This window comes from Panthera pardus, unplaced genomic scaffold, assembly GCF_024362965.1.
Source record: "Panthera pardus isolate Hobbes unplaced genomic scaffold, ASM2436296v1 HiC_scaffold_2, whole genome shotgun sequence".
NCBI lineage: Eukaryota > Metazoa > Chordata > Mammalia > Carnivora > Felidae > Panthera > Panthera pardus.
Genome location: NW_026526765.1, coordinates 106,545,717 through 106,571,159, shown reverse-complemented (window position 1 = coordinate 106,571,159; position 25,443 = coordinate 106,545,717). Strand labels below are relative to the sequence as shown.

The 25,443-nt window shown below is 35.1% G+C and overlaps 1 protein-coding gene across 8 annotated transcripts in view; it reads right to left on the bottom strand.

Moving 5' to 3' along the window:
- Positions 1-25,443, bottom strand: part of ADAMTS6 (ADAM metallopeptidase with thrombospondin type 1 motif 6) — a 305,077-nt gene that overhangs the window by 41,429 nt on the left and 238,205 nt on the right. For 6 of the 8 annotated variants that reach the window (XM_019414343.2, XM_019414344.2, XM_019414338.2 and 3 more), the window contains 3 exons: positions 25,315-25,395; positions 16,265-16,428; positions 15,686-15,824 (listed from right to left, as the gene is read on the bottom strand). In XM_019414343.2, the coding sequence (XP_019269888.1) occupies positions 15,686-15,824; positions 16,265-16,428; positions 25,315-25,395 (384 nt within the window). Of the gene's footprint in view, positions 1-14,925; positions 15,015-15,076; positions 15,825-16,264; positions 16,429-25,314; positions 25,396-25,443 lie in introns of those variants that run through there. The other 2 variants (XR_002071347.2, XM_053907329.1) reach the window with 2 other exon arrangements.

Genomic DNA, 25,443 nt, shown 5'->3' with positions numbered 1-25,443 from the left:
CATGCCTTCCAGACTTCTTAAAGACCAAGAATTAGGGTATTGTGGGGGTTCACTTCAGGTTCATGAGTTCAGAACACTATTTTTTATGAAGTAAAAATTAAAGTCCTTGAATAAACAGCTGAAATTACTCTGTTTCATGAAGATGCATCTTTCCTTGCATTTATCTTTTATTTTCTTCTAAAATGTTCTATTAGACAGTGTGGTATTTCACACTCAAGAACTGACTATACCAGTAATCTATTCCAAATCTTCTGACTAGGCTGACCTATCTTTCTCCAACAGCATAAAAATCCCCTTCCAACCTTTAACCCCACACTTGGCAGATTCAGAGATCTTTTTTTTTCTTTCTTTCCTTTTTAAATCAGTAGCAATAGGATAACTCTAAACCAATGTACCTAATTTAGGATGGATTTTGAAACACACACTTTGGGACTAAGGGAAATGCAGCCTTTAGGTGTAGAAAATAGAAAATACAGATCACGTGGAAATAACCGTCCCCGGAAGTGGGACGGTTAAGCATCCCACTTCAGCTCAGGTCATGATCTCGCGTTCTGTTATTTCGAGCCTTGTGTCAGGCTCTGTCCTGACAGCTCAGAGCCTGGAGCCTGCTTCAAATTCTGTGTTTCCCTCTCTCTGCCCCTACCCAGCTTACACTCTGTATCTCTCCCTCTCTCAAAAATAAATAAACATTAAAAAAAATTTTTTTATGTGAAGTAATCTGTAAAACACTGCTAAGGAGTTGATTTAAATCCTGTTGGGAATAATTACATCCAGTTACACAAAGTTACTGTGTTTTCAAATCTAAGGACTTATAGTTTAAATTTTTTTTTTTTTCAACGTTTTTTATTTATTTTTTGGGGGACAGAGAGAGACAGACAGAGCATGAACGGGGGAGGGGCAGAGAGAGGGAGACACAGAATCGGAAACAGGCTCCAGGCTCTGAGCCATCAGCCCAGAGCCTGACGCGGGGCTCGAACTCACGGACCGCGAGATCGTGACCTGGCTGAAGTCGGACGCTTAACCGACTGCGCCACCCAGGCGCCCCTAAGGACTTATAGTTTATAAGCAAAAACATTAAATGTCCACATGACTAGTCAGTATATGTCCAATTAAAAACAAATTCTAGTGACTTAGCGTCCACATCCCTGGAGTATGCAGATGATCTGCAGAATTTAATTGGTCAAATTTAAAACTACACTAATTGCATTTTATTTTTACACATCTAAAGTTACTGGCATGCAAATTCTATACCTATTTTTTAATTTAATGTCACCCCTCTTCCATGCTTAAAAAATTAATGTTTTCATATCATAAAATTTAAAAACAAAGATGCCATTATCAATACATATTTACTTCAAACTCTCTAAAATGGGTGTATCCTATATATAGATATTTATTTTGCTTATCAAAGAATAAAATATGATGGTTCTTCGTTTTTTTAATGTTTTATTTATTTTTGAGAGAGAGAGAGAGAGCATGAGCAGGGGAGGAGCAGAGAGCAAGGGGACAGAGGATCCAAAGTGGGCTCTCTACTGACAGCAGAGAGCCTGATGCGGGGCGTGAACTCACAAAACATGAGATCATGAAGTCGGAAGCTCAATCAACTGAGCCACCCAGGCACCCCCCAACATGAAGGTTCTTAACATGGAAACATAACCCTTAATTTAGTCTGTAAGTTTAAATTTATCAGGTCTTATATTTAATATTTAATTTTTAGCCGACAGTTAAAAATTACAGATGATCTATTTTCCTACCAAAGGTTCTCTTGTCCAGTGAGAGGAAGGAATACCCAAATTAATCACTGCTCTAGCTATATATCAGGAAATGGTTTTTAGTATTTTGAAATAGCATATACCCCAGGAAAATGATCACGAAGTCCAGTAAACTGCAAGTGAGTCCTGGATGGAATCTTTTATCCACTGTGCTTACTCTAGGAGATGTTGATAGTTCAACTGAAGAACATAGGGTCTTGGGCTCAGCAGCTACATTCCTAGGGCCAATCCTGAGTAAAGAGACCATAGTGCCTCTCAATTTCCTCGCCTCCTTTTCAATCCCTTCTCTATTCCCCTTATAAGCTGCTCAATGTTCTCATATCCCATCTAGATCTTCTTTTAGAGAATTAAATAATTTTGTAAACTCCTTTGTAACAATATTTGGAAATATATTGTCTTTCACAGAACAGTTGATCATTTTAAAAGTAGAGAGGTGGGCATTCAATGCACATAAATTACTGCCTGAATTTCACTTGAAAGAATGACATGTGGTACACTAAGAAATAAATGGGGGAGGTTAAAGGCAGCAGAAAGATTTTCTAGGTCTTTTCAAATCTACTCTTAAGACTCAACATTCCAGATCTAGCCCACTCAGTAAGTGAGCAATCTATAACCGTATGTGAATGAGTCAATAATGGAAAGAGAGGTATAAATGTATCCTTGGGATTGAGAGGCTAACCAACATCTAGATAATCTAACCTAGTGGCATAACTCATCATATCAACCCAAGAAACAGTTTTCTGAAGAGGAAGGGGGTGGGGGGATGTTAAAAAGTTAGAGCTTATACTACAAATGTGGCTGGTGGCTAAGGCAGTAATTTACTTAACCACAGCATCTATAAAGTAGCTAGCAACCAAGACAATACTGTATACCATAATATACACAACACATGGCCAGCAATATTAATTGAATCTAAATCTTCACTGTAGATAGCATCCAAAGAACAACAAGCACCAGGGGAAAAAAGTCTCTCTGCTCTGCCTCTCACTGATGGAATCTGTGACTATTGGCCAGACACAAGCATTTGCAGGGCAGAGTAAAGCCTACCTGCCTTGATCTAACAGTTGACACCCAGGGTACCAATCAGTTCCACCCATATGCTTTCTCCTTCTGAAGTTCTTCCTGCCAGTTTTTATTTTTCATAGGCTTCCTTTCTCATCTTTTCCTTCTGTCTGAAGCAAGACTAGATGTTCCAGGGAAATACAGGATTATTCAGGAAAAAAAAAAAAAAGCACACAACTCTAAAATATTATATTTTTCTTTGAAAGATTTTATTTTCAAGTAATCTCCACATTCAACATGGGGCTTGAACTCACAATCCCGAGATCAAGGGTCACATGCTCTACCCACTGAGCCAGTCAGATGCCCCTAAAATATTGTATTTTTCTACAGTAACAGTGTTTAGTGATGGTAAGGTAGGGTAGGGGATACACATACTGCATTTATTTGAAATCATACTATCCCTGGAGCGAATTTCTACTATTCATTAGTTATTAACAGTAATTTCTTCTATGGAAAGTGTCTAACTTAACACACCAAATTCCTACTATGTCTAAGGCATGGTTTTTCATTATCATAGGAGGGCAAATTAGTCAAGGGACAAGTCTTGACTTCAATGAGATTACATTAAAATGGGGAGAATAAGGCAAGAACCAATATAATTATATTATGGAATATACCTTATCTAATAAAATAATGCATTTTCAGGTCTAATAGTGTTAGTTTTACAGCCTCCCTATTTTGTTATATTGTTGTCTGATTTCTCTTCCTCTGATCTTCACTGATATTAAGCACTCTTTTCATAGCCACAGGTCTATAATTTTGTCCCTTTTCACTTTACCTTCTTATTATACCTATTTGTGAGTTCTAAGTAGTTTAGGGAAATAACCTAAAGCAAGTTTTCACTCTCCTTTGTAAAATGAGACCATCAAATTAGGTCATTTCTAATGTTTGCTCCACATCCAAAATTCTACGAAAACTGTCTCCTCTTTTCTTCGTCTCCAATTCAATTGTTTAATTTTATTCCCTTTTAGGTCCACTCTGCCCCATATTCTACAGAATATTAAGTCTGGAAAACAGGCATTTGTTAGATTCCTTTATTTGTGTAGTCTTGCTTCAGTGCTTGAGTTCTTACCAGTAGACATACACATCGGAAGGGGCAGACATGTCAGGAGGCAGAACACTAACTAGAAATAGAAACTTGTGACAGGCAAGCTTCCTATGAAGAACTGACTCATGTTATACTAAAAAGAAATCTCTGTGATCCGTAGGATTTTTTTTGATATTTTATTACAAATTTTAGAGAAAAGGGGCACGTGGGTGGCTCAGTCTTAAGCGCCAACTTTGGCTCAGGTCGTGATCTTGCAGTTCGTGGGTTTGAGCCCCAAGTCAGGCTCTGTACTAACAGTTCAGAGCCTGGAGCCTGCTTCAGATTCTGTTGTCTCCCTCTCTCTCTGCCCTTCCCCCACTCATGCTCTGTCTCACTCTCAAAAATAAACAAAAACATTTAAAAAAATTTTAGAGAAATGATGTTGATAGTCCAAGAAGACCTGGAGCTTCTCCTACACACTGTGAGGATTTACTACCAACACAGAAGATTTTCTTTTACTATTATTTTTTCAAAGATTTTATTTTCAAGTAATCTCTACACCCAATATGGTGATCAAACTTAAAACCCCAAGATCAAGAGTTCACATGCTCTACCAACTGAGCCAGGCTTTTAAAGACTTTCTTTTAATTATATATAGCACCTCTTTCTTTCTTAGAACCAAAGAGTAAATATTTCAGATTTCAGTTATAAAAAAGCTGTATAGCTTTTAAACTATTTATTTCCTCAAGTAAAGAAAAAATGGGAATAGTAATATCAGAATCAATAGTAATATTAATAGAATAAAATTGAGATGATGTTTACCAGTAAAAAATGCTTAATTTTTTTCAAAAGCATTTTATGCATAATACCTTGTAAAGATGTATAATATTATGACTGTTAAAAATGTTATTTTGAGCACTGCTAGGAATTTACCCAAGGGATACAGGAGTACTGATGCATAGGGGCACTTGTACCCCAATGTTTATAGCAGCACTCTCAACAATAGCCAAATTATGGAAAGAGCCTAAATGTCCATCAACTGATGAATGGATAAAGAAATTGGTTTATATACACAATGGAATACTACGTGGCAATGAGAAAGAATGAAATATGGCCTTTTGTAGCAACGTGGATGGAACTGGAGAGTGTGATGCTAAGTGAAATAAGCCATACAGAGAAAGGCAGATACCATATGGTTTCACTCTTATGTGGATCCTGAGAAACTTAAAAGAAACCCATGGGGGAGGGGAAGGAAAAAAAAAAAAAAAGAGGTTAGAGTGGGAGAGAGCCAAAGCATAAGAGACTGTTAAAAACTGAGAACAAACTGAGGGTTGATGGGGGGTGGGAGGGAGGGGAGGGTGGGTGATGGTATTGAGGAGGGCACTTTTGGGATGAGCACTGGAAACCAATTTGACAATAAATTTCATATATTAAAAAAAATTAAAAAATAAAATAAAAACTGAGACAAACTGAGGGTTGATGGGGGTGGGAGGGAGAGGAGGGTGGGTGATGGGTATTGAGGAGGGCACCTTTTGGGATGAGCACTGGGTGTTGTATGGAAACCAATTTGACAATAAATTTCATATATTGAAAAAAAAAGATATTTTGGACAGAATTTTTGTGAAGTGAAACATAACCTGTGACACACAAATCACTAATACAATAGGAATGTACTTCAACTTTGCTTTCAGCCTTACCCAAGTTTTTCAGTGAGCTAACATGTATGCAGGTCCGATCATGTTAGGGAAGAATATAATGTCTAAAGCAATAGAAATGAGATGAAATAGGAAAGAAAAGAGTACTAGGGAAAATGTTTTGTGTTAGCAGGGACTTCCTGCCTTCAGCTATACATCGTAACATAAGAGAAAATGCAGAGTAAACAACAAAAACTGTCAGGTTATCAAATTAACTTTTATATGTAAGACTTTTTACATGAAATTGGAAATTTTAAATAACATTAAAAATACACAGAAGAATTAAAAAACAATTTTAAGTGTATCATATAGGGGAAGCCATATGCTTAAGTAAAAAGATAAATAGAAATAATTATTATAGATAAATAAATGAGCAAACATATTAACTTCCAGAACTGTGAACCAAGCAAGAGCATAAGTTTGTCTAGAGAAGTTACTCTTCTTAAGGGCATGCTATATGAGAACCGAGCCAGGTGCAATTGATGGCTATAGAGCCTAGGCTTTCAGGAGCTGTGATGTTCATAGAAGCCCTGCAATGATGCCTGGTACACCTAAGCCCATATATTATAGGGTACTCTTCCTTCCCGACATTGAAAATGACCTAAAAGAAGGGGATGGCGGGAGAAAGTGAATAGGGGAAAGCCATGGTCAATGCAATGATAGACTCCTGTCTAGTCCCACAAGTATTTTATATTTCAAAGACCAAAGAGAAAATTTGGAAACAACCAACAGCTGAATGCACATCTTTATTATTTCTAAACTCAAGTCACTTTTTACAAGGGGCTTGTATTATTAAAAATATCACCGTGATCTATTTTATGTCTAAGTTGGTATATACGGAAATCAAACATAAAATCACTCTCATAGTTTCAAACAATAGTACATTGTGTAACTTCACACAGAAATGATCTATTATAGGGAATTTTTCTCAAAAACTAATTATATAACTACATTTCTTAAAAGGGAAATAAAATGGCAATGAATAAAGTGCTTTTAATTATTCAAACTAAAATTTCCATCTGTTATCTTTTACTTAACTCTGAAAGTGACTTTTGGATGGTAAATCCCAAACCAAAGAGAAGCAAACTCAGTTATAAGATTCAATTTCTTAATGTCTTTCATACTTAATTTCAATCTCAAGTCTACTTTGAATCTTGAGAAACAACTGTATTTTGCTTTCCTCTCTACTCCATTTTGGGACTTCTCCACTCTAAGTTTGTGTCAAAGTTACAGTGTAGATGTCCTTTATAAGCTTTAACACATATTAGTTATTATTATGATGATGTCTATAAAAGTCAATGCTGGAAACACTTGTTTGTTTGAGGCACATTCTGTTAGCTCACTAATACTGTGAATTGGCCATTATTAGTTTATATTAAAATGTTAAAAATGTTAACATGTTAAAAATGTTTGGTATGTTGGGGTGCCTGGGTGGCTCAGCCAGTAGGGCATGTGATTCTTTTTTTTTTTTTTTTTTTTTTTAGAGAGAGCATGAGCAGGGGAGAGAGGGAGAGGGAGAGGGGGAGGGACAGAGAGAGAGAGAGAGAGAGAGAGAGAGAGAGAATCCCAATCCCAAGCAGGCTCCATGCTCAGGGCAGAGCCTGCCACTGGGCTCAATCCCATAGCCGTGAGATCATGCCCTGAACCAATATCAAGAGCCTGGTGCTCAACCAAATGAGCCACACAGGCACTCCGAACATGTGACTCTTGATCTGAGGGTTGTGAGTTCGAACCCCATGTTGGGGGTAGGGATTACTTAAAAACAATTTTTTTTAAGGTTATTTATTTTATTTTGAGACAGAGAGGGCACAGAGCTGAGGATGGACAGAGAGAGAATCCCAAGCAGATTCTGCACTGTCAGTGCAACACTGATGCAGGATTCGAAACTCACCAACTAAACTGAGATCATGACCTGAGCTGAAATCAAGAGTTGGATGAGTTGGACGTTCAACTGAGTGAGCCACCCAGGCACCCCTAAAAATAAAATCTTAGAAAGAAAAGTTAGGTATCTTAGAATTAGCAAAGAAATTAAAAGAACATCGCTGAAAATGTAAAGCATTTATCTGTTTGGTACTATGAGAGCTGTTCTCTTTTAGTCAGGTATGAGTATTAGCATAAATATTGTATTATATATTTTTTTAATAATTGCTTTTTAAAGACAATTTAAAAATTATTGTTATAAGGGAATTAGTATACTTTTAAGGGCACCTTTTGCTTGCGTTGTGCCATTTTTGAAAATGAAATATATAACATGAACACATAGTGCTTACATAGAAACAATGTAGAAATATCCAACTTTTTAAAGAGGACAAGGCAAATCTGCATGATTAAATAAACTTGAAAAGTCTGTCATTAATAAATGGAATAGTGTAGATTTTTACATAAACTTGTTAAGTAGTAGATTGCAAAGACGAATTTGCTATAGGGTCTTTTTAAATATTTAGGTGTGTTCTTTTATAAATTTTTTCTTTCTTTCTTTCTTTCTTTCTTTCTTTCTTTCTTTCTTTCTTTCTTTCTTCCTTCCTTCCTTCCTTCCTTCCTTCCTTCCTTCCTTCCTTCCTTTCTTTCTTTCTTTCTTTCTTTCTTTCTTTCTTTCTTTCTTTCTTTCTTTCTTTCTTTCTTTCTTTCTTTCTGCTTTAATCACCTACCAATCTTGATCTGAACTAACAGAGATAGAGAAAGGAAACATTCAGGACATATCAGAAGGAAAACTTAATACAGTTAGGAAGGAAAATTTTACACAGCATTCAAGACCTCTAGTTCCTTAACTGGAAGTATGAAAGAGGCTCTAATTTTAAACACTGAACATCATCATACCCTGATTAAGGAGTTTACATGCATTTTTTTTCTTTCATAAAATGAAATTCAACTCATTTGGAAGGATGGGAGATGACTAATTTTTATCCACTTTAATGACACTAAATTTTAACCTAAATCAAGAGTTCTCAAACTTTCTTGGTTCATGATACCAATGTGTCAGTAATTTTTTCACAACCCTAACCCTCCTATGCAGAAAAAGAAAAATCTAAGAGTTTTATTTATTAAGTAGTTAGGTCCAAACAACTTAGGAATAATCAGTGTGGTATATGCCCGATGTCACTGTGTTACCATTGAAAATATACAATATTTTGCTGTGCCTTTTGTGAGTCTGCTGCAGTGTACTGGGCACCATAGCGCAGTTTGAAAAATATGGGCCTACATCAGGAAAATACAAAATAGTAGTGGTTGGAAACTATGTAAAGCATCTTAAAAATATTAAAGAGTAGAAACCAGGTCCTATATGTGTAAGAATTCAGATAAATTAGGTGAAATCATAAAAAAAGGTCAATTAAAAAAACTGTTCTAGTGAGAAAGAAGAAACATATAGAATATTTTCTAAGTCTATATGCTACTCATGCACACACACACACACACACACACACACACACACACACGGCTTAAGATGACATCCAGGGAAGAAAAAGAAAAATAAATAAAATAAGCATGAAATATATAAGAAAATTTGATTAGGCTATGTAAATGTAAAAGAAAAATAATGGTAAAATTTTAAGTGGTCAATAACAATTGACCAGAAACATTCCTGAATAACCCTGTAGTATATATATATGAAAAATCTCTATTTTGATCTCCAAATAAAATCAAAATTGCCTATAAAAATAAACCTGTCTCCCTCCACCTCCTCCTCAATCTTAATATAGCTTTAGCTTATCTTTTCTCCCTGACCTGCCTGCCAAGCAGTGTTCAACAATGAGATGCCTCTGATTGCCAGCAGAAACTTGACCAAAATGAGTTCTTTGGTATGCAATCTTTGTACTTTCACATAAAGAGAAAGAATGAAAACCCTAGACAAATTTAGAGAAAATAGTCAGAAGTGTCAATAGAGCCAACTGGAGGTCAAAGACTGTATATTTAGGGTATAAATTTAAAATTAATGTAATTAATGTAAATATTTATGTATTTCTGACTTTTCTTTGCATCACAAACAAAGCATTCTTAAGACTTTCTTTTTAACAGAACAGGTGCAAACTTGAATGCAACAATACAGCATGGACTCTCAGTTAATTGGCTTTGGAGGCTTTGCTTTAAAACATAAGGGTTGCTTCAAATAAGAGGGGGGTTAAAGAGACTTTGGGGTAGAAAGAAAATGGTTTAAATGATGGGAAATGAGAGCACATCCAGAAATGTAGGGAAGGAAATGATCATGAATACTGTCTGTTTGCATTTTGCAAAGATTCATTCCCTAATGAAACAAAAATTTCCTGTAACAATAGATGACCTTCTCTAGAACTATGGCACAAGGAGAAAAAAGAATGTTATTGTTTTTCATAAATATTGAGTTAAAACAGGAGCCATATGCCTCTGACTTATGGGTCTAAATTAAAGTTGGTTGAGTGTACAACCACTTATTCACTGTAACTCCATAAGTACCACAAAAATTTCAAATTAGAGGAAGAACTTCAGAAAACCTACTTAGCACAATTTCACTAGATCTTAGCCAAAAGACTGAGAAGCACGGTTGCAGCTAGTTTTAAAAGCATTGATTAGATGCTTATAAATGATCCATCAGGTAAAGAAGAAAGCACATAAATAAACTGAAGAAAAAAAAAACCTTTCTAAAGGCATATCCAATCTGATGGCCACACTAAAGAAAATTATGAAATTAACCGGAATTCTATTACATTTTTACTTTCTCCTCTGATGTCCCATTCTACTTTCCAACCCCAGATACTTATAAATAAATCTCATTATGTTTGCATTTAACTAGTAGCTCATTAAAAACAAAGATGTGAGTTAATGCTACTAATGGTATTTGCATCTGAATGTAAATTATTTGAATACTAAATAAACTTTCCATCAGCCTCAATGGCAGAATTTTTTTTTCTACTAAGACTAAATTTATTTAATAACCCAGTAAAATTTTTAATTTTAAGTATCTAACAGTATAAAAAGCACAGAGCAGATTTGTAGATTTCTAATGTGTTAGTACAAAGTATATGACTACATACAGTGCGACCTACAGGCAGAGGGGTGGAAGGGGGAAAAAGAAGACTGTGGTTGAGGTCTAGTAATGAATAAATAAATACAGAAGTAGATATGACTCATATTATAATATATTCTACCACAAATGCTGTAGCCAAAATGTGCAAATTTTTTTTTTTCAGAATAATGGAAGATGGATGATAATGGCTAGGACTCTTACAATATACCTCAAGGGCTGTGGGAAAGCCAACCCAACCCACTATGCAGTCTTTGCACATGGTGGCTTATAGTTTGTTCAATGGCAGTATTTCTTAACCTTGGCTGCACATTTGAGCTACCTAGGGAGATTTTGAAAATCTGATGCCCCAGCCACACTCCTGACAAATTAAATCAGAATTTCTGGGGGCAAGCCTGAGCATCAAAAGTTTCAATGCTCTCTAGGTGATTTGAAGGTAGGACCAAAGTTAAGAACCATTCCTTTAGGTAAAGCATTTGAAAAAATAAAACTTCAAACTAGTGAAGGAGATTTTTTTGAGTAGGGATATATCTATCATGTTGCTCTATGGAGGTGGCCAACTGGTGGTAAAGCTCTGTTCAACATAAGGGACCATCTTTAATAAGAGAGAATGTTACATTTAAATAATCACTAGACACAGGTGCCTGTGTGGCTCAGTTGGTTGAACATTGACTTCAGCTCAGATCATGATCTTGTGGCTTGTGAGTTTGAGCCCCGCATCAGGCTCACTGCTGTTATGCAGAGCAGGCTTCAGATCCTCTGTCCCCCTCTCTCTCTGCTCCACCCCCCCCCATTCACACACACTCTCTTTCAAAAAAATAAAGAATTAAAATTAAAATTAAAAAAATAAAAATCACTAGACATTCAATTTATAAGTCTTGATTTTGGGAAGTTACTTCACTTGGGTTTTATCTATAAAATAGGAATAATAACAGCAATGCCTAGGCTCATGGTGCTGTTGATTATGATCAAATATAACAGGGTGCCAGAAAATGTTTTATAAACTATAACATTTTATTTATTATTACATGGCTGAGCAGTGGAACCATTTATCATTAAAAAGACTAGCTATAAGGTAGGTTACAACTGTAATATGGATTACCACCTCAATGATTTGTCACTTTGTTTTAATAAGCATTTACTTTATGAAATCTAAGTGTCTGGCTCAATGTTTCTCAAAGTATGGTTCCTGAACCAGTAGCACCAGCATCAGTAGCACCTGGATACTTATTACAAGTGCAAATTCTTGGTGTCTATTCCAGACCTACTGATTCAGAAATTGGAGGCAGAACCTAGCAATCTTGTTTGAACAAGACATCCAGGTGATTTTGATGTTCAAATCTGAGGACCACATATCCAGCCAAATATTAGGAAAAAGCAAATATGTATGACTAAAATCAAAGAATGAATACATAATATTTGTTATTTTAATCTTTAAAAGCTGTACTGCAAAGATACAGTGGCATAAATTACTACTTTAAAGAAAGCCCCTAAATCTCTGTATTTAAAAATAATACAATTCTAGGGGCGCCTGGGTGGCTCAGTCAGTTAAACGTCTGACTACAGCTCAGGTCATCATCTCACGGTTCATGAGTTCAAGCCTCACATCAGGCTCCATGCTGACAACGTGGAGCCTGCTTCAGATTCTCTCTCTCTCTTAGAAAATGAATAAAACATTAATAATAATAATGATAATAATAATAATATAATTCTCTCTACCCAGCCAACTTTATCAACTAACACATTAATCATGAATATAATGGTAAGATATAAATTTGAGAATCAGATAAATCACAGATTTATCTGTGCAACACTCTGGATAAGGAATAAAGGAACAAAACTCTAGGAGGAGTTAACAGTGGTTCAGAAGATAGTTACGTTTTAATTCAGTGGACTTGGATTTCTCTCAGGAAAAGTCACAACTGTATCTTAAAAATCACCTTTATCCTGAAGACAACACCCCATAGCATCTCAATGCTCTTATTCAGGCCAAGGAAGTGTTTCATCATTTACTCAGAGAAAAGACCATTACTTAGACTGAATCACCAGCAATGTTTCCTACAGCATTAGATTTGTCACTGGGTCTGCTAAGCAACAGAGAAAAACAGTCTCAAAACTTCTTATCTTAAAAGATATCATATGAGAAATCTATCAACATCATTCCCAAATTCAAAGTTTGTCATTTACCACTAATAAAACATATGCAGGACAGTCATAGGTGAGGACACCAAGAGTCTTGTGAGATTGCAATAGAAAGTTCTTTGAGACCTTTCTTGTTTAATCTTTTTTCCATTTTTAAAGGTTTTGGTGTCCTCAAGACACCCAACACCACCCTAGAAAGATCAAAGTGAAACATCCCAATTAAGAACTGCCACCTCCTAAGAAAATTAACAATTCCAAACTCTCATTTCCTACACTGGAAAAAACTAGCACGAATAAATAATTGCCAGAATAATTAGTTCCTTTTGCTCATCCACTCATCTACAAACCTTTCTTGACTGCCTAGCATATTCCAGATAGTATTCTAGGTGCAAAGTGAGTCTAGAGAGATGCACAGATGTCAGTGAGGGAGGAAGAGATTCTAAGTGTCTAGGATTCAGTTTCTCAGTCAACCAAATCAGTAGTACTCAAACTCGAGCAAGCATCACAATCACCTGGAGAGCTCGTTAAAACATAGACTGTGGAGGCCAATTCACAGTTTCTATTCAGTAGGTCTGAGGTGGGGCCCCCAAATCAGCACTTTCTAATAAATTCTCAGGTGATGTTGATGCTGCTGGTCCAGCAACCACACTTTGAGAACCACTTACCAAGCAAGACAAATGGCAGCTCTTCACAATATCCCTGCCAACAAGTACTGTACGTGTCTCTTCCAAAGAAGGCAATGGCCTCATGACTGCTGTCATAATCACACACAAGTGAGCAGAATTCCAGTTGCCAGAACCACCTCAAATATCTAGGACCAGTGGCTCCAGAACAAAACGAAGAAGTTCAAAAAACAGAAAATTCTCTTTCCAGGGGCTTTTCTCCCTCTTTGTTTTTCTTTTTGTTTTATCCCCCACCACAAGAAATCATTTTTGTATTATGATTTCTTGATGCCAGTGTTATGGAAAAGAATAAAACTCCTTTAGATTTTTCATACATCTCGAATACAAAGTTTTTCTTCTAAATTCAGTTCTTACAGCCTAACCCCCACCCTTTTTGTTGAACTATCTCCTTTTTGAACAAAAGAATCCTAGGGTTAGAAGGAACACTGAGAATTCACTTAATCCCTCCTTGGCCTCAGACAAGACTGTGTCTAAATCATCCCCAAATATAGCAATTTTCAGTACAAAGACGAACAGGCACTAAGAATTTCTCATTCAACATTCTGTCACAGAATTGAAGATACTAATATACTTTTCTTCAACCTTTTCTCCTCTGAGCTAACCAACTTCAACAGTTAGACTTTCCTCATTAGACTTCCTAAACTTTATTCTAACTCTTCTTTAACAACTTTATCCTACCTTATACTTCAGGGTCTTAATCATGTATATACTGATATCATAAAGACTTTTTTTTGGTATGTGAAAGGGATAAGTTAGCTTACAGATTGAATAAAAATGAATTTATTGGAACAAAGAAACATATCTGTATAAATGCCACCAAAATATAATAAAATGGCATTCACTTGAACAATTAATTTCAAATATCCTTTATTTTATTAAAATACATAGTAATGTTTTATCATTTTTAAAACTTTACAATATAAATCACTAGCCATTTCACACATAAAATGGGTGGGAACTAGAGATCTTCTAAAATAAGCCACAAATTATATATAACCATGTTTTATGACACCTCACATAGGAGAAGAAATTATTATTATTATTAGTAGTAGTAGTAGTATTAATTTGTGGGTTTGTTGATGTTTTATATACTGCTTACTGCTGAAGTTGGAGTTATAGCTAAGCAATGATTTAATTCTGTATGAGTCTGAAAATATTGAACATATTATATAATAATCTTTCTGACAAAATAATTTCTCTGATTCCAGCCTTGAGAATCAGAGGTGTTTAGAAATTCAGTGAGTACCAGACAAGATAGGGTAAAGTCCACGTTAAATCATATGTTTCTGGGCAGTTTAGAAAGGGAACATAGGTAATACATTGTCAATGGGGTAAAATGGGGTGATTCACTTTACTTCTATTCCTCCCATTCTAAATATCACTATTCAAAATCAGTCTTTCTTTTTGGAATGGTGAGGTACTCTAACCCAGCCTAGGCCTGACGGATAGGGTTGTTTCCTCGTCTATTGGGACCAAGGTGTACGGTGGAGGCGATGCATTTAGTCTCCAGAGAGAAGGAAGATGCTGCTTGCACAGCACTTCTACTCACCAGTCCATGCAGCAGCAAGGGTGTTGGCTTTGAAGGAAGCCAACTGTCCTGCTCTCCCAGCCAGAGGTAAAGAATTGCATTGGTGGCCACTAGAGGGAGGAGGATTAGGAATAGAGTAAATTGTGGGGAAAAGGCACCCATGAAAAACGCACATGGGACAACCAACACATCACCAACCACCGCCTAGCAGCTACCTCTCTGAGGGACTATAATGGGGTCAGCATACATCATCAACCCAGAGACCCAGACACCAGGAATTATTGTAGTATCCCAGTATATAGCCCCTTAACTTTGATGGCTGGAGAAGGGAGTTTGAATAGGTTTGTGGGAAACACACAAGCACACAAACACAAACACGCTAGCACACAGACATACATTCTCATCCCCCATTACAAGAAGTTGCATCTGTGCCGTCTGATTCTTGCTCATTTTCTTATTTAAAACTCTTGATGTTCTTTACCAAGAATGTGTTCACGAAAAGCAAACAGCCCACCTTCAAGATAGTCTTGGGAGAAGCACCAGCAGAGACACTCATTGTGCCAAGATGTATTTTACCAACAAATCTGTACAAATTACACGAGGTTAAAAACAAACGGAATATAATATAATTAAAGCAAAGTTTCTTTTGCTAAATTACAGCTTGAAGCAAACCTGCAAGAAATGTTTCCAATTAGCTTCTTTAGCAAACACAAAGCATAGCTCAGAATATATTGTGCTTTCCGTCCTGCCCTCTGGGTGGGCTGCCTAGTGGGTGTCTTACCTCCAGCACAAGTAGCTGAGCATTCTGACCAAGGCTGATGATTCCATGTAAAGCCAACTTCATTGTCTCCACTGCCAGTACGAGTGATGGGAACATTGAACTTATACCTAATTCCCAAATTTTGTTCCTGAAGCAGAACCTGCCATTGAAAACAACTGGTGAAGATAGTTAAAATACAATGAGGCTTCATTCAGATATTTATCATTTCTTTCGAAGAAGAAAATGTCATAAAGTAAGTCTCATAGGAAATTTAAGACAACTTTTAGAACACATGCACTTATATTGAATTTTCCTCCCCCCATTTTCATGGGTAATTTAGAGACATTTCCCTCATCTGCCTTGTTTGGTTATAAAAATATTATTCAAGCAGGCACTGAGAAAATAGTCATATGGAAAGAGCAATATGGCCTAACCTTACACAAATTTTATATCCTTAGGCAAACCATTTTATCTTTATTAAGATAAAGATTTTTATCTTTAATTTCACCACCTGTAAAACAGAGATAATAAAGCCTGCTCCTCTGTATCTCACAGGGCAAATAACAAATAGTAGAAATTAAGAGGCAAAGACACATTTACCATGACAATGAGATTTTCCGAGGTGGGACCTAGAGCTTCCAAGGATTCTGGTTCATCAGTTGGTCTCTTGTAGTGAAAAGCTGTCCCAGCAACATCAAACTTCCTAGGCCAGTCAATAGTCCAGGCGCCATTAATATAGTAATCATCTCCTTCAGATTTCAAAGCTAAAAAAAAAAAATCACAGTCTACCTAAAAATGTGAAACCTCATTTACCACAGTGCCCCTTATTAACTGCACTGGAGTGTACAATGAATAGCCATTTCCATTTTAGAGATGGGATTCTTGACCATTTTCTTTCTTTCTTTCTTTCTTTCTTTCTTTCTTTCTTTCTTTCTTTCTTTCTTTCTCTTTTTATCTTTATTTTTGAGAGAGAGAACGAGCAGGGGAGGGGCAGGGAGAGAGTGGGACAGAGGATCTGAAGTGGGCTCCTAGCTGACATCAGAGAGCCTGATGTGGAGCTTGAACTCACAAACCATGAGATCATGACCTGAGCTGAAGTTGGACGCTTAACCCACTGAGCCACCCAGGTGCCCCTTGACCATTTTCTTAAGTACAAATTAACATGATAATTTTCCATGTGAATGTCAAGAAGGTATTAATGACATTTATAATGTCATTAATGAAAAGAAAGGAAAAATTTACCTGGAATAAACACATGGAACTAGCAAGAGAAAATATAACAAAAGGAATAATTGGGGATGACAGTGAGAGTAGGAAGTAGACTTTCTTGTCTAAAACTTAAAATGATAATTATGTGAATATGAGGTAAAGAGAACTTGTGGTATTGTCACACAGACAAATAGAACAAGGAGCCAAACAAACAGTTAAGAAATAAACCCAAGTGAATGCAAACTGGTACAGCCACTCTGGAAAACAGTATGGAGGTTCCTCAAAAAAGTAAAAATAGAACTACCCTACAACCCAGCAATTGCACTACTAGGTATGTATCCAAGGGATACAGGTATGCTGTTTCAAAGGGGCACATGCACCCCAATGTTTATAGCAGCACTATTGACAATAACTTAAGTATGGAAAGAGCCCAAATGTCCATCGATGGATGAATGGATAAAGACAGTGTGGTATATATATACAATGGAGTATTAGTCGGCAATCAAAAAGAATGAAATCTTGCCATTTGCAACTACATGTATGGAACTAGAGGGTATCATGCTAAGCGAAATTAGTCAGAGAGAAAGACAAATATCATATGACTTCATTCATATGAGGACTTTAAGACACAGAACAGATGAACACAAGGGAAGAGAAGCAAAAATAATATAAAAACAGGGAGGGGGACAAAACACAAGAGACTCTTAAATATGGAGAACAAACAGAGGGTTACTGGAGAAGTTGTGGGAAGGGGGATGGGCTAAATGGGTAAGGGGTATTAAGGAATCTACTCCTGAAATCATTGTTGCACTATATGCTAATGAACTTGGATGTAAATTAAAATAAATAAAGAAAGAAAAAGACATAAAAAAAGAAACATAAAAAAAAGAAATAAACCCAAGTACATATGGGAATTAGTATATGACAAAGGAAACATTAATCGACATGATATGACAAAAGAAACATTAATTGGGGAAATTAGTAAAGGAAAGATAATAAGAAATGGGACTAAACAAAAGACTAACTTTTTGGGAAAAAAAAAAGGAATTGCTGAATTTATATCTCATTCTTTACATGCAAATAAATACCACAATCCACTCTAGGTATAAAGCCAAAAGAAATTAAAACAGATACCCAAACAAATATTTGTATACACATGTGCATAGTAGTACTATTTCCAATAGCCAAATGTGGAAACAACTCAAATACCCACCAATTGTGGCATATATAATACAGTGGAATACTATTTAGCCATAAAAAGGAATGAAGTATTGACACATGCTTCAATATTATGCTAAATGGAAGATATTTCAAAATATTTATCAAAAATATTATGCTAAACCAAAGAGGCTAGGCAGAAAAAGTCATATACCATATGCTTCCATTTTTATGCAATATCCAGAACAGGTAAATCCATAGAGACAGAAAGCAGACCGGTGGTTGCCAGGGGCTGAGGAATGGAGAGTAATTGCTTGATGGACACACAGGGTTCCTTTCGACACGACAAAAATGTTTTGGAATGTACTAAATGCCATTAAATTGTTCATTTGAAAATTATTACATTCTTATATGAATTTCACTTCAATAAAAACAATGAAAACATGAGAGAAAAATAAATGCCAGATGGGTAAGTATTTAAATGTAAACACAGTTAAATAATAAAATGCTAGAAAGAAAGTGTGGGAGAACTTAAAAAAATAACACTGGGGTATGAAAGCTTTTCAAGCATGACAAAAACCTCAGAAACTATAAAGAATGTTTAATAAATATGCATGCATAATTTTTTAAACCTGTATAGAAAAATGATGAATTAAAAAGTTAAAAAATATGTGATTGGAAAAAGGGTCATTAGCTCTACTATACAAAAACACCTATAAATAAATAAGATGATAATTTTGATAATGATTACACAATTTGACAATGACAAACATGACAGCTTAATTTTTTGTTAGCATGATACCTTCTTCAAAAACTTTATCAGGCCAGATGAACCAACAGGCCAAAAGGAACTAAAAGGGTCCTGGTGCACAGAGCCTCTGAGTCTCTGGACCTCTGCCATGTGTCTTTAATACTATAGACTATTTCCATTCCTCCAACCCTATCTGCCTGGCAAATTACTTGTACTTTCTTGACTTCATATATGTTGTGAAAATTCATTTAATTGTCAAAAATAAATTGAATTAATCTTATGAGATAGGAACACACAAACCAATTTTAAGAATTATTTAGTCTTAAATTTTTCTTGTACTTTGACATTTTTATTTTTGATTCTTCTAGTAGTTTTTGTCTCATTTAACACATCAATTTTACTTAGACTATATAAAATATCTGAGACTGTATAATATGAAGTAGTAAAAATAAAAATAAAAACAACCCCCCTACTGCCAGAATCTTTGAATTCTCCTTCAATTTTAGCTCTCATTTCCCATTTTCTCAACTAGTTAATGAATGGATCCTAACTTGCTTTTGCTGGTAGTATTCTACAGTCCAGAAAAATACCAAGCATTTAAGAAGAACTGAATAAGAATTTACTGAATAAGAGGGGCGCCTGGGTGGCTCAGTCAGTTGAGCAGCCGGCTTCGGCTCAGGTCATGATCTCACAGTCCGTGAGTTCGAGCCCCGCGTCGGGCTCTGTGCTGACAGCTTAGAGTCTGGAGCCTGTTTCAGATTCTGTGTCTCCCTCTCTCTGACCCTCCCCTGTTCATGCTCTGTCTCTCTCTGTCTCAAAAATAAATAAACGTTAAAAAAAAAATTAAAAAAAAAAAAGAATTTACTGAATAAGAGATGTGGCATTATGACAGATCATTATTAAAGGGAAAAATTTGATGTTAGAAATCTTATTTTTGAGTCTTATCAACATGGAAAAGAATCCAAAATTATAGTATAAAAATAAAGACTTTTTCTTAAATAAAGGAATGGCCAGATAATACTAGTGTTCTACCTAAAGAAGCAGTCTAGATATAGTCTTAGTTTTCAAAGATTTAAGTCAAAGGCAATATTTCCAGGGGAATGAGAATCCATCCAGTTTTCACCAGGGGTTCCTGAAGAGTTTAAATCTGTCTTAAAGGATCAAACATCAAATAAATAGAATTTCCACATCTTCCCATGTTGAGATAAATGGTACTGGACTTGCCATCCAAATGTAAACAACCAGAAAACTCACAAAACATATGAATCAGCTGTTCTTAAGATGTTGCCCAGGACTGTGACACAGATAAGAAGACAAACAAGGTGAGTGGTAGAGGTACTTTCTGTCAGTGTTGAATGGAAGAACCCAAGCAAACCATGGTTGTCTCACTGAGCTAGAAGAGAGAGATCAGACGTTGGGAAGGCCAAGAGAGTTGGAATTTGCAGGACCAGGGATCTAGAGCAGAAAGAGGGAATCTGTTTCTGAAGAGCAATCTACATATGCATAGGAGAAAATTCCACAAAGCCAGACCCCCCCCAAAAAAAAAATCCTACTAGGGAACTATAAGCAGGAAAAAGTCCAGCGCAAGAATTCACAGTTTTAACCACTAAGACATTCAGGAGAGACACAAGAAAAGTCATGCCTTTTTTTTTAGTAGGGCTGAGCAAACTCAAGAATAAAAGATCCTCTGCACTTACCCAAACAAAGCTCAAAAACAAGTCTCAAAAGATTAGCTCATCTACAAGTTATTTAACACTATTTAAAGGAAGAAAACAAAATCCAGACTCTCAAAAAAATTCATAATGTACAACATCCAATAAAAAATTACTACAAAAAGGGGCGCCTGGGTGGCTCAGTCGGTTGGGCGTCCGACTTCAGCTCAGGTCACGATCTCACGGTCCGTGAGTTCGAGCCCCGCGTCAGGCTCTGGGCTGATGGCTCAGAGCCCGGAGCCTGTTTCCGATTCTGTGTCTCCCTCTCTCTGCCCCTCCCCCGTTCATGCTCTGTCTCTCTCTGTCTCAAAAATAAAATAAACGTTAAAAAAAAAAAATTACTACAAATGGAAAGAAGCAGGAAAATATGGCCCAAACCAAGGAAAAAGCTAAGTAAAAGAAATAGACCCAAAATGACAGAAATTATGGAATTAGCAATGACTTTCAAACAGCTATTATAATATACTCAAGGATTTTAAAGGAAAACAAATATAGTAACAAGAAACTAGAAGATATATATATATATAGATGGATGCTCAAATCGATACAAAGAAAGGAACCATGCCAGATAAGGTAATTATGTAGGTAAATAGAAAATAATTTTTCTTGTTTTTAAATTAAACAAAAGTAATTGGCTCTTTAAAACTAAAATAATGACAATGTATTATGCAGTTTATAACATATAGAGAAATATAATGTATTCAAAAAAATAAGACAAAGGATGGAGGGAGACAATGGATATAAACTATTGTAAGGGTCTTGCATTATACAAAAATGGCGTAACATTATTAGAAGGTGTACTGTGATAAAGGTGAATTTTTACATGCTAGCATAACCATTAAATAAAACAAACTATATAACTAATAAACCACTGGTACAGATCAAATGGAATGGTATAAAACACGTGCTTAACCTAAAAGACAAATAAGAACAATAATTGGGATAAAAATACATAAAACAAATAGAAAAATAGCAAGATGGTAGACTTAAACTGGATGATATTGATAATTACATTAAATATAAATGATCCAGACAAGGGGTTGGCAAAGTATGACCCACCACCTGTTTTGTAAAGAAAGGTTTATTGGATCACGGCCACACTCATTCATTAATGTATTACCTGTGTCAGCTTTCACACTACAATAGGAGAAGTAAATAGCTGAGAAAGACTGCATGCCGTATAAAGCTGAAAATATTTATTATCTGGCCTTTTACAGAAAATTGGTCAACCACCATGCCCCCAATCTAGAAATTGCAATTAAAAAAGCAAAGATTGTTAGACACAATAAAAAAAATCAAAATCAACCACATGTGGTCTACAAGAAACATTTCTTCAAAGTTTTGTTTTCTATTTTGAGAGAGAGAGAGAGAGGGAGAGCACGTGCACTCAAGTGGGGGAGGGGCAGAGAGAGAGAAGGAGAGAGAGAATCCCTTTACACTGATAGAGCCCAATACAGGGCTTGAACTCATGAACTGAGAGATCATGACCTGAGCCAAAGTTGAATGCTTAACCTACTGAGCCACTCAGGTGCCCCTACAAGAAACATTTTAAATTCAGAAACATCTACATGTGAAAAATGGATGGATGGAAAAAGATTTGCCATGCAAACACTACTTTGGGTGAAATCTGGGTGGCTATATTATTATCAGACAAATAGACTTTGGGTCATAGATTATTATCAGGGATAAAGAGGAACATTTGATAATAAAATGCTCAATATATCAAGAAGATATAATAATCTTAAATGTCTACACACCTAATAACAAAGTTGCAAAATAAATGACACAAAGTCTTACAAATTAATGTGAGAAATAAGCAAACTCACAGTTCTTTCAAGAGATTTCAACATGATTCTATAACTGCTTAAACAAGGGAGAAAATAAGTAAGAATATAGAAAACTTCAACAAAACTATTAACTGATTTAATCTAACTGACATTTATGGAATGCTAAACCCGATAACACCGGAATATATACTCTTCTCAAGTGCACACGGAACATTTACTATGATAGACCATATGCTGGGCCGTAAAACAAATCTCAACAAAAGAATGAAAATCATACAAAGTATGTTCTCTCTCCATATGAGAATTAAACTAGAAATCAGTAACAAAAAAGATCTGGGGAATCCCCAAATATTTAGAAATTAAATAATATCTTCTAAGCATGAATCACAATGTAAATAAAAAATTTTAAACTGAGTGATAATGAATATACAATGTATCAAAATATATGGGATAAAGTTAAAGCAGTGCTTAGTGGTAAATTTATAGTGCAAAATGCTTATTTTAGAGTAGAAAAAAATTTTAAAACAATAATCTATCTTGAGAAGCTAAAAAATAACAAACACAAAGTGAATACCAAAAACAGGAAACAATAAAGACAACAGTGGGAATCCATGTAATGAAAAATGGAGAAATAATAGAAAAAATTATTTAAATCAACAGCTTGTTCTTTGAAAAGATCAATAAAATTAACAAACCCCTCATTAGCATGATCAAGAAAAAGAGACACTACAATAAAAAGCGTACGATTAACTCAAGAGATAGAGAAAAAGCATTTGACAAAATTCCACATTTGTTCGTGATATAAATACTATTTATTATATCAGAAAGCATGAAATATTTTGTGGTAGATTTAAGAAAAAAAATAGGTGCAAGACCCGTACACTGAGAAATAAACACTGGTGAACAAAAATAAAGATTTAAATAAATATGCAGGTAAATCTTTCCATGTACTGGAAAATAATATCTTTAAGACGTCAATTCTCCCCCAATTGATCTACACATCCTATGTAATCTCTTTTTGTAGAAATTGACAAATTAATTCTAAAATGCATGCATAAATGTAAAGGACCTAGATAAGCAAAAATTATTTTGAGAAAGAACAACAAATTTGAGAACCTAATGCTCCTAATTTTCAAATTCTACTGGAAATTTCCATTAATTAATACAATGTAGTTTGTATTGTAATACAATACAAAAATACAATCTTTTAAGGATAGACACCCACAGGGATGCCTGGGTGGGTCAGTCAGTTAAGTGTCTGACTCTTGGTTTGGGCTCAGGTCATGATCCCAGAGTCGTGGGATCAAGCCCCGTGCTGAGCATGGAACCTGCTTGGGATTCTCTTTCTCCCTCTCTCTCTCTCTCTCTCTCTCTCTCTCTCTCCCCCTCCCCCACTCATGTGCTCTCGAAATAAATAAATAAGTAAGTAAGTAAGTAAGAAAAACCCATCTTGGTTTGCGTGCTATAAAAAATTTAAAAAGAAAGGATAGACCAAGACATATATATCAATGGGAGGGAACAGAAATAGCATACATTCATGTTCAATTGACCTTTAACAGAAGTGTCAAGGTAATTCAATAGGAGAAATAACGGTCTTTTCAACAAATGGTGCTATATATAGTAACTGAATATCCATATGAAAAAAATTGAACACTTACTTTATATCTTATATAAGAACTCAAAATGGGCCATATATCTAAACATAAGAGCTAAAACTATAATTTCTTGAAGAGACATTGAAGACAATATTTGCAACCTCGAGGGTGGCAAAATTTGTAAGGTAGGACACAAAAGCATAATCCATGAACAAATTAATAAATTAAATTACATGAAAATTGAAATACCCATTAAACAGGAATAAATAAGCCACTGCCTAGGAAAAAGTAGTCTTAAAACATATAGTTGAACAAAGGCTTGTATCTAGAATATACAAAGGATCCTTATAATTTGATTAAAAGAAAAAAATGTAAAGTAGGCAAAATATTTGTTGAGACACTCCACAAAAAAGATATTTCCAAGGGTAAATTTTAAAAGGCCGCCAATATCAAGTATTGACAAGAATGTAGAGCAACCAGACTCTTCTATATCATTTGGGGGAATCTAAGTGATAATAACCACTTTGGAAAATAGTTTAGTAATTTCTTATAAAGTTAAACGTGTACTTATCATAGGAGCAGGCCATTTTACTCCTAGGTTTTTATCCAGAAGAAATGAAAATATATATCTACACAATGTTTACCTATAACTGTTCAAAGAAGCTTTATTCATAAGAGTCAAAGACTGGAAATGACCCAATTATCCAATAAGTGAGTACATAAACAAATTATGGTATGTCCCCACAAAGAAATGTTATTTAGCAAAAAAAAAAAAAAAAAAAAGAATAAACTTCAGATACACTCAACTTATTACTCAAAAATATAGATGAATCTCAAAAACATTATCGTGGGTGAAAAATACCAGACATGAGAGTATACAGACTTTATGATCCCATTCATGTGAAATTCCAGAATAAATAAAAATAAACTACACATTAACATATGTATATTAATAATTCATATGAATAATTCTATTATTACCTATATATTTATTTACATATCTATAATTTATATGTATACATTTACCAGTACCCTTCAAAATGTACACTTATAAAAAATAATAAATGCATTTTTAATAAATAAATAAAAGTATTTATAAATACTTCAATTACTTATATATTTATTTGCATATCTATAATTTACATGTATAAATTTACCAGTACCCTTCAAAATGTACACTTATAAAAAATAATAAATGCATTTTATCATATATAAATGCCTCAATGAAACAGATTTTTAAAAATTAAATAGCCAAACCAGTGAAGAGCTATAAATTCCTAATTTTTTTGTTTAGCTCTTATGTGTGGTCTTATAAAACTTGAAACTTCCTTCATTTTAGCATGGAAGTGTTCTACTCAAGCAATATGTCTTTTCACAGCAGGATACTGTGCTGCTTTTCCTCAGTAATTTAAAAATTCTAGCAATATAGGCTACTTACCAATATAGTTCTTTGACATGGCAACTTCTCTGACTTCAATATGAACAGAGCCTCTTGGTATCTGCACTACCTCCATATAGCCTGGAACATAGAAGATAGGCAGTAATAAGCAGCACGTGCAGCCTTGGT